The sequence below is a fragment of the Phyllopteryx taeniolatus genome, chromosome 5, assembly GCF_024500385.1.
Source record: "Phyllopteryx taeniolatus isolate TA_2022b chromosome 5, UOR_Ptae_1.2, whole genome shotgun sequence".
Taxonomy (NCBI): Eukaryota; Metazoa; Chordata; class Actinopteri; order Syngnathiformes; family Syngnathidae; genus Phyllopteryx; species Phyllopteryx taeniolatus.
Window position 1 is genome coordinate 16,220,163 of NC_084506.1, and position 9,668 is coordinate 16,229,830.

General features: G+C 42.7%; 1 protein-coding gene across 10 annotated transcripts in view; it reads right to left on the reverse strand.

The window, feature by feature from the left end:
* Window positions 1-9,668, reverse strand: part of frmd4a (FERM domain containing 4A) — a 163,967-nt gene that overhangs the window by 24,357 nt on the left and 129,942 nt on the right. For all 10 annotated transcript variants that reach the window (XM_061773146.1, XM_061773140.1, XM_061773144.1 and 7 more), the window contains 4 exons: window positions 7,508-7,591; window positions 7,367-7,432; window positions 7,230-7,287; window positions 6,944-7,030 (listed from right to left, as the gene is read on the reverse strand). In XM_061773146.1, the coding sequence (XP_061629130.1) occupies window positions 6,944-7,030; window positions 7,230-7,287; window positions 7,367-7,432; window positions 7,508-7,591 (295 nt within the window). The remainder of the gene's footprint in view (window positions 1-6,943; window positions 7,031-7,229; window positions 7,288-7,366; window positions 7,433-7,507; window positions 7,592-9,668) is intronic.

Sequence of the window (9,668 nt, forward strand, 5' to 3'; positions counted from 1 at the left end):
GGAGCAGAGAGAAAGAGAGAGAGAGAGAGAGAGAGAGAGAGAGAGAGAGAGAGAGAGAGAGAGAGAGAGAGAGAGCGACAAGCGGGCTGAGTTGCTCCAATGTGAGCGAAATGAACACAACCAAATATTTTGGAGAAAAATGACACTTAAAAAAATAAAAATGAATAAATAAGTCAACAAACTAAAAGATCCGGCGCTGCCAGGGCCTGGCAGGAAAAACGAGGAGGCCAAGTCACAGTTCAGGAATTTTAACAGCCTGGGGAAACAATGGACAGACGGACGGACTGTAACGAAATGGAGAGAACACTGAGACAAGAATGATATAAATATAGCCTAGTGCATGTATACTGTATATGTGAGTGGATGCCTTGGATAGGGATAGAAAATGTCATCATTAAACCATCATAACATTTAAAATTGGTTAAGAGGATACTGTATTACAATTTTATCGTCGCTATGGGGCAGAATCCTTGCACTTCCAAAACCACTACTTTTCAGAAAGTTAAAAAAATTCCATCTTGCTTGAGTTACCAGACACACATCGTTAAAGTTGGTATTATATTTTAGATCGCTATCATATACTGTAGTGCACCAATATCAACACAATGCCTTCCCATAATGTGGGGATGCTAATTTCAATTGCTGATTTAATTATAGAATGGACACAGATGTGGCCACAGCCAGTCGTGCCCACCAGTCTGCACTTGCGCCAAAGGGCAGGCAAGAGAAAAATAATACTTGAGGATGTTAATACTTAAAAACAACTGTAACAACTGTGGTTACATCATCTTTCCAAACTCTATTTCAAAGCTCTGAGAGAGTGAGAAACTCACGCAAACACAGTGAGAACATGCAAGCTCCACGCAGGAAGGCAAAGTCCAGATTCGAACACCAAACATCAAAACTGTGAAGCGGATGTGCTAACCACTCGTTCATTGTGCCGCCTCTGTGAGAAGTGCTGTATACTCCTACTTTCAGCAAAACCGACACCTGCGATCATTTTGCTGACAATAATAGTGACGCGAAAAACTGTGAAATGTTCATACTGTTTCATCTCAAGTCTGAGAGAAGTGTGCTCTCTTATCAGACTTCTTGCTCAATCGAGTGTGAAGCGCTAATGTAGCATGGTGCTAAATATAGCAGGTGGGGGCAGAAAGTGAGAAACTGTGTGTGTGCGTGTGTGTGTTGGCTAGAATGATGGCGATAAGAGACATTCATAATTGTGTTCAGGCACGACATGTTTGCACTTTCATGCTGGCATATACCTTCTTTAAAAAAAAAAATCTTTTTTTAAAAGTCTGCCAAAGCCAGAGAAAGCAGAGGCTGGGAGTCTTGCACATATATGCTATAAATCCTAGACACTAAAATACACACATCACTGCACAAACATTCACATGCAGAATTCCAAGCTGGTAGATATTCTTTAACAATCGGTTGCACCCTGAGTATGTCAAATAATAAAGGTCAGATCTGATAGCGAGTGAAGGCCTTTCTTTGGTGTAGTGGCGAAAGAATAGTTTTTAAATAGCCTTAGCTGAGTTATTATTCTTTTCTACAGCTGGACTGCAATGTTACGTCCATGCGGGTGGGGTTCTGATGTATCCAGCCGTCGTCAAGACAAAGCCCATACACTCTTTCCTGTTGTTTGCATGGGACTGTGCCGTTTTGGAGGGATGACATATCTGGAAAAACTAATGGGAACCGTCTGGAGGCGTCTCTGCACTCCAACGAGTGGGTGGGTATGCTCGAAAATGAAATCATGATACGCCCGAAGCCAGTCACTCTGCAGACCTGTCTGTTTAATGATGCAGTAGAACCTAATGCTGTTGAGCTTCAGGTGCATGTGTGTGTAGGGACGTGTGTGTGTGTGTGTGTGTGTGTGTGCGCGTGTGTCTGTCTGTGTGTGTTTGGTCTGTGGTGAGCTGAAGTACTTTCACATTCCCAAATAACAACATGCTCTCGACCATAAAATGTAATGAAAGTCGCTAGCATCCTATAACACAGTACAGTCACTTAGCGGTTTACGAATTATCATTTCAAACAGTAATTATTTTAACTGTGGGGGAAAAAAAAGAGTAAAGTCACTCCAAATATAGCTCACAATTAAGTGTTCTGTGTTTGCCTAACTGAATTAGCTTTTCAGTGGTAGGGAAGCGATGACAGCGTGAGTCAATGATTACCAGAGTGTCTACGCTTGACTGAGAATCTGTTCCTCCTTTCTTTTCGTGAGGCGTATTTCAATGGGGGAAGTTGATTTTAGATACGAACCACCACTGTGTGTGTCACTTAAAACATTGCCTGTACTGTTAATAAATCCTTTGTAGGGTGATGACAGACGGATCCTAGAACTGATTAGTTCTACTTGGATTCATTACTATGGAAAGGTAACACACTGTGTCGACTGTAGATGCTTTTTATTGGTCAGTGACAATGTGTTTGATGGAGGTTTTAAGAGGAAAATGGAGAAAGTGGTGGCGGGTTGGTCAATTCTGACACATAAAAGACCAGCGCCTCAGGGTGGCTGTTGCTATAGTGATGGTAATGCTTGATAAGTTGGCAGTGTAGGAATGTTCTATAATGGTTTCTGCACAATCTTTCTTGTCGTTTCCTTTTGACATTTACAAAGAAAAGGATACAAACTGCATTCCTTCATTTTGTCCAAAAATAATACACCGTATGGTGAAACCTGAAAAACGATTGAACGTCGTTACTCTGTTCATTATATTAAACCTAAAATAACTCTAACCACCAGTTTAGTCTCCTAAACTATAACCTAATCCTCATTTAACTTGCCGACTGCTGTTACACAAACATGCAGACGAAGCATTAGCGACAAACAGGAAAGCTACATCAGACGGGATGTATTCGTCAGGATGGCGAGTTCAAAGCTGAGTCCAGTTCCTGTGAGTGTGTGCAAATAAATTTGTGTGTGTGTGGTTTATGTGGTTCCGAGTGCATCCGTGGTCGTTCAGCGTCATGCAGGGATGGTGTTAAACCCATTAACACCCTGTGAGAGGAGGCAAAATGTCAGCAAGCAAGGCCTTAAACACAATGGGGGGCACCAGAGGTGCACGAAGACAGGCTATTACACACAAAACTGCATTGACTGGGTGCAGAGAGTGAGCGAGCGAGATAAAGAGAGAGAGCGCCCAGGATGCAAAACATCTCCAGACACAAGTATCTGTGAAGCACTGTCACTGTTCTTCCCAAACACAATGAGCTGACTCACTGACAAGGAAAAAAATGAGTTGCGACCATTTAGTCATGCAGGAAGACTGCAAGACGACTTTAAAAATGGCCTAAACGGGATTTATTTGTTAGAAGATAAAAACAGTTTACTCAAAATATATACCTGGTACACTACATTGTTCTATTTTATGAATAACTGCTAACAGTCTATTTATGCTAAAATAAAAGTTGTTTGATGCTTTAAAAAGAGTGCAAACACAATACAAATTTCCACTAGCCCGTCTATGGCATAAAGCTAGCATGCTTACAGTATGTTAGGCTAATGATTATGTTAGTGATGCTGTGTAAAGTCCGTAATTTAACATTTATCACAAATAAACAGCTTGAAACAAGAACACTTTGTCTCATTTGGAGACCTAAACTGCAGACTGAAGAGGGCAGAACATGCAAATACGAAAGAAGGAGAGAAAACAAATTCTGCCAACTATACTGTAGGAAATAAGCATAAACAGCACAAAGTAACACAGAAGCAAAAATACTGCTGTGCCACAACAAAAATAATGTCCCGTTTTCGGCATGAGTGTGTCGGTACCGATATGCGGATTTGATCTAGAAACGTAAACGGTTAACATTTTAACATGGAGTTCATCTAAAAATTAATAATCAGTAAAATACAATTTTGGCGAGTTAAAGAAAAGCTAAGAATAGACGAGAATGTGATCTGTCTGGGATCAGGTAAATGTGCAAAACAGTGGTAACTTGACATACCGTATTTTCACGACCATAAGGCGCACTTAAAAGTCTTAAATTTTCTCCAAAATGGACGGGGCGGCTTATAAGCACTCCGATGACTGACTGATGAGCACTCCGCTTGACTGACTGGGAGCATTTCCTGCCGACACGCTGCTTTATATAGAGGAAAGCCGGACGTGACTGAGTACAGCATGCGGACGTAAAGGGGGAAGGCTGCGCGTGAAGGAGGACGCTAAAGGCACGCCGCCAGTAGGTACATAGCGCGGGTATGTGGAATGTGCAAAACAACATCGGCGTTTGGCTAAGGACCCCCGAAAATGGCACTTACGAAGAGACACGCTTACGAAGCACAGTTTAAACTGCAAGCTGTAAGTTACGCGGAGGAACATGGGAATCGAGCAGCCACGAGAGAATTCAAGATCAACAAATCCATGGTTCGCAAGTGGAGGAAGCAGGAAAACGAGCTTTGACTTGGCAAAGACGAAGCTGAGTTTCCGCGGAAACAAGGCGAGGTGGCCCGAGTTGGAAAACCAACTCGAGCAATGGATTAATGATCAAAGAACAGCCGGGAGAAGCGTCTCTACAGTCACCATTCGACTGAGGGCAATAACGCTTGCAGAAGAAATGAAAATCGAACATTTTCAAGGTCTGTCTTGGTGCTTTCGTTTTATGAAACGGCACCATTTATCCATCCGGGTAAGGACTACCGTGGCGCAGCAACTTCTGGCGGACTACGAGGAAAAGCTGGCCATCTTCCACTCCTACTGCAGTAAAAAGATTGCCGGTCCAACCACATCACCAACATGGATCAGGTGCTGCTCACTTTCGACATCCCGGTGAACCACACTGTAGAGAAGAAGGGGACCACCACGGCAGCGATACGCACAACGGGGCACGAGAAGTCGGCGTTTATTGTTGTGCTTGGTTGCCATGGTAATGGACAGAAACTGCCACCTATGGAGATTTTTAAGAGGAAGACGCTGCCTAAAGAAAAGTTTCCAGCTGAAGTCATCGTTAAGGCCAATCAAAAGGGCTGGATGGACGAGGTGAAAATGAGAGACTGGCTGAGTGAGGTGTACGTAAAGAGACCGGATGTTTTTTTCCACGAGTCACTGTCCCTGTTGATCTGTGACTCCATGCGCGCCCATCTCACAGCCGCTGTGAAAAACCAAGTGCAACTAAGACTGGGAGGCAATGCCGGGCGAGTTACACCACCATATGTGAAGGGATTGTGGATGCCATGCTAAGGTATCTGCTTTGACTGTTGTCCGAGCTTTCGCGAAAGTCGGCATCATTGCTGAACAGCCCCCCGGCAACGAGACTGACTCCCAACAATGACGAGAGGGAACCCGGGGTGTTTGATGGAGAACTTGCCCAGGCTGTTCATTTCGGATTCAGAAGATGAGGACTTTGATGGATTTGTGGATGAGGATTGATCAAAAAATAAGGTGAGTACATTGTTAAATACTTCAATAAAGTACAATTGAACTCAGTTTTGCTCCCGCTGCCTTTTTAAAAACATTGTTTTAACGTGCATGCATGCTAGCGTATGTTTTACCATGCCTGCGCCCAATAATACGGTGGGCCTTATGTATGTGTTAAACACAGAAATAGACCCCGTAACTGAGACTGCGCCTTTTAATGCGGTGCGCCCTATGGTCGGGAAAATACGGTAAGTTTAAATTGTAACTCAATTTACTCAGATATTGAAGTGAGCTGGAATCCTATTAATGATCTAGCGCCCAAAAACCACCACAATTTTTGTTTTTAATACAGAAAAAAGCACTGTATTTTTGGAAAACATAATAAAAGAAAATGTTAAGCAATAAAAAGCTTATTTTTTCCAAGTGTAATGTTCTACATACTGCATTACTGTACATGTGTTGGATGTGTCCCTTTAAGGGGCGTGTCCTAGTGCGTCACAACGGAAGCTGGAGTCAGCCTGCTAGGCTGATTATTTCAGTGTGAGCGTCTGCTCATTGTGAGTGTTCTCATTTTGTATTTGTGCGTCTGACGGTTTGTCCCGTTCAATAAAAGGCCGAAAGTGCATCGTCGACTGTGCGCTCTCCTTGCCCACATGCATGCACAATACCATATTTTCGAAAACATTTTTTCCACTTCACTTAGTGGTGAGTTGAATCAAACCACGAGTGAAAACTCCGAATCACAACGAATCAAAGAACAACATACTACTTACTTTATTGTGACGAGAGCTGCAACTGTTGCCATGCCACATTTACTTAAAAAAAATCGAAATATTCCACGATTGTGGTGTTTACGGCCGCTGTGATTTTGACTTAGTGGGCATCGCTTCTGCTCATGAATCAGAATCAGAATCATCTTTATTTGCCAAGTATGTCCAAAAAACACACAAGGAATTTGTCTCCGGTTGTTGGAGCCGCTCTAGTATGACGACAGTCAATTGACAAAGAACACTTTTGAGACATTATGACATTGACAAAAAAACAGTCACTGAGCAATAAAGCAAATGCACTTTAGCTTCACTGAGATCTTTGAAGAAAAAAAACAAACAAAAAAAACAAGCCCTCTGCTGAAGGTGGCTTCCATCAGCCTAGCCTCATGGAAGTGCCCCAAACAAAGCCGGAAAGGAGCCATCGCCGAGGTGAAGCTTATTCCAAGGCATGAAGGCACTAGGCAGTGAGTATTTACGCCGCCGAAAGGCAAAAAAGACCCAGGCTTTTACCTTTGGCCAAAGTATGGCGAGGGATCATGGTTAAAGTAAGCCATTTTAAACTTAAAAAAAAATAAATTCCAGAGGGAGACGTGGCAGTTAAAACATGTCAGTCGAAACCTGCTAGCTGATTTTTCCTTTGGTGGACTATTATTTAGGAATAGAACAAGGAGTAACAATTGGGTTCTGATTCGCTAGTCAATACTGTCAATACGTATAGCGATGGGGATTTGGAGGGCGTGTCCGAGCCCTAGTATTTGGTGATTGACAAATAGGGGATAGCATGGATGTTTTTGAGGGTCATCTCACCTTTCTGGGCTTGACTTTGTCCTGATGGTCATACTGAAATATGCCTTTATAGCTCAATCCCAGCCACCACGGGATCCCCTGCTTATCCTGTGACAAAAACGACAATTAAGACATCACCTGAGTATGTGTGTGGAAGGTTGGACAGAGAAATAAGAAACAAAATCCCAGATCGCCTCGAGCACCATTATGTCTCCAAGCGGCCTGCTTAAAAGTCCAGAATGAAAAACAACACCTGGTGAAAAGAAGGGGGTGGGGAAAAAAAGAAGGCTGGGTAGTAAAACTGTACCTTTACGGCGTAGTAATGTACTCCATATGTGGGCAGGGACTCCACAATGCTCATGTAGCTGTGAGGACAAGGAGATGGACAACACATGTGAGATTTGAAGCCAAAAAAGCTAATCGCGCTACACCGCTAACACTCACTTTACGATAGCTTGCCCTCTGGATTGGCCGTTAAGCTTCTTGTAGTGCTCAATGACTCGTTCCTCACTGTGGGTGAAGAGGAAAAGCTTAAAAAAAATAAAAAGTCGAGAGAAGAAGAAGGTGAGGAGATTTGACTCTCACCAGTAGGCCAGGGATGGGTGCTCCTTTAGGGCCTGGGTGGGCAGAGCAGGGAGCTTTTTCAGGTCAGATCTGGTTGCATCGTGACTAGAAGGTAAGAAAGACCACAAGGCACGGTCAAGATATCTTTCTCGTTTCATAAAGCTTTGAAGTAACACAGATGAACTGTAGCGAGAAGACTGTATTATGTTACACTGGAAGAAGGACATTAAATCAAGTCAGAAAATAAAGAGTGACAGGGGAAGCTCTGTGCGGCAGACACAGAGGAAAGAGTCAAGTAACAGGAAGACAGAGAGCAATAAAGAAGTGTATTAAAGAGATATTAAAAAAGATGGAGCAGGGTGAAGACACAAACAGCACAAGAGGCTGGGAGCCAAACAGACTTGGCTTTGGACGGAGTTTTCAGACCGCCGTTGGCCGGAGGTCATGAAAGCCTCGCGGTAATCACGAAGTCTGTCTGCCAAGGGAGGATTGGGGAAAGCCCTGGGAACACGACCGTCTAGGAGCTGAGGGCCAGGGAGAGTCCCCAGTGACAGTCTGCCCGGCTGTTCTTCGACATGTGAACGCAATCTTTATACTTCATATGTTACCTTTTACGCCTGGGATCATCTAGCTTTTCCTGAGCCCTTTTGTAAAAACTTTCAAGATGAACTTTCATGCTTTTACAACTGCGGTAAATTACATATTTACGATTAGGGAAAGGAAACTACTAGACCTTACATCGATCTGACCGGCCTGATCAGTATCGGCCAAGATATTTAACATTTTATGCTGATCGGCTGATCGGCATTAATGTCATAATTCGCCGATCCGATCAAAGACATCATTGATCGGCTCCGCAAAAGACCTTTACTCCGCGTCGCAATCGTGCACAGTATATTTGAATCCAAAAGCTAGTCTATTTTTAGCCTTGTCGCGTGTCTTTTGACGTAATACTGTAAATATCTGACAGCCAATCAAGTTATTTAAAAAAAATAAAATAAACGTTGGCGGTGCGGGACAGACAACACATCTGAGACAGACAACACGTAATGCCCGGATCAGACTACAAGACAAATTTGCTCTTTCACGATTGCCCTCTTTCACGATTGCACTATGTCAGACTACTGCAATAAAATATTGTATTCCGATACCACCGCATCTCACTTTTTACGATCATTGGGCTTTATCTTGTCAACTCAAATGCGACCAGATACACTCGTTACCGTGGCGGCGACGACAACAAGAGCGGACCGCGCCGACTGTATTATAAGAACAAAATGGGGAAAAACGTGTGTTGGTGGTCACCGGTGCTCAGGAGAGGACGTTCGTTTAAGGCTTGCTTGAGGTATGTTCCCGTACTTTTAATACGATACAGCTCGCAAGCAGGCAACAAAACGTTACGTAGCCTAGCAAGCTTGTGCTAGCACTAACGATTATGCGTAAACATGCTGCCGTTCTGTCGAATCATGCTCTAAAGTTTCGGTGTGGGTGAAGTAATTTAATTACAATAAAGTAATAAAGTAATAAAGTAAAGTAAGTAATTTACAGTAAGTTAGCACCCATTATTTCTGTCATGTTGTAATGTTGGTTTGAACTGACTGATTAGAATACATGACCTGGCTTGAGCAGTGATTTCCAACCTTTATGGAGCCAAGGAACATATTTTACAATTGAAAAATCTCACAGCACACAGACAAACAAAAATGTCACAAAAAGTACTTCCTGCCATCTAATAGAAGACCATTCATTAGTTCTGTCTGTCACTATGCCTCACTGGCATAAATAGATGAACAAAGATACATTATTTATTGTAAATATAATTTTTTGAGCAATTAAGTACACAAGTATATACAGTAAATTAACAGGTCATTTAAATAGACACATTGCTCCAGCTTGTGATCGGATCGGTGATCGGTTATCGTTTTTTTTAAACTCGCTGATTGGTGACCGGCCCCAAAAACCCTGAACCTGTAAAGCCTATAAACCAGTTAGGTTTTACGTGATTTCTCCATTTAAAAACTAAACCGTTTGGCAAAATTGCTACTGTATTTGTTGTGACATCAGTAGTCTGTGGAGTAAATTTTATTCATACAGCGCCAATTCAAAACAGATGTTATTTTAAGGCACTGAACAGGTCAGGCACAAAAATCAACACAACCTGACAACAATTTAGTTAATATAT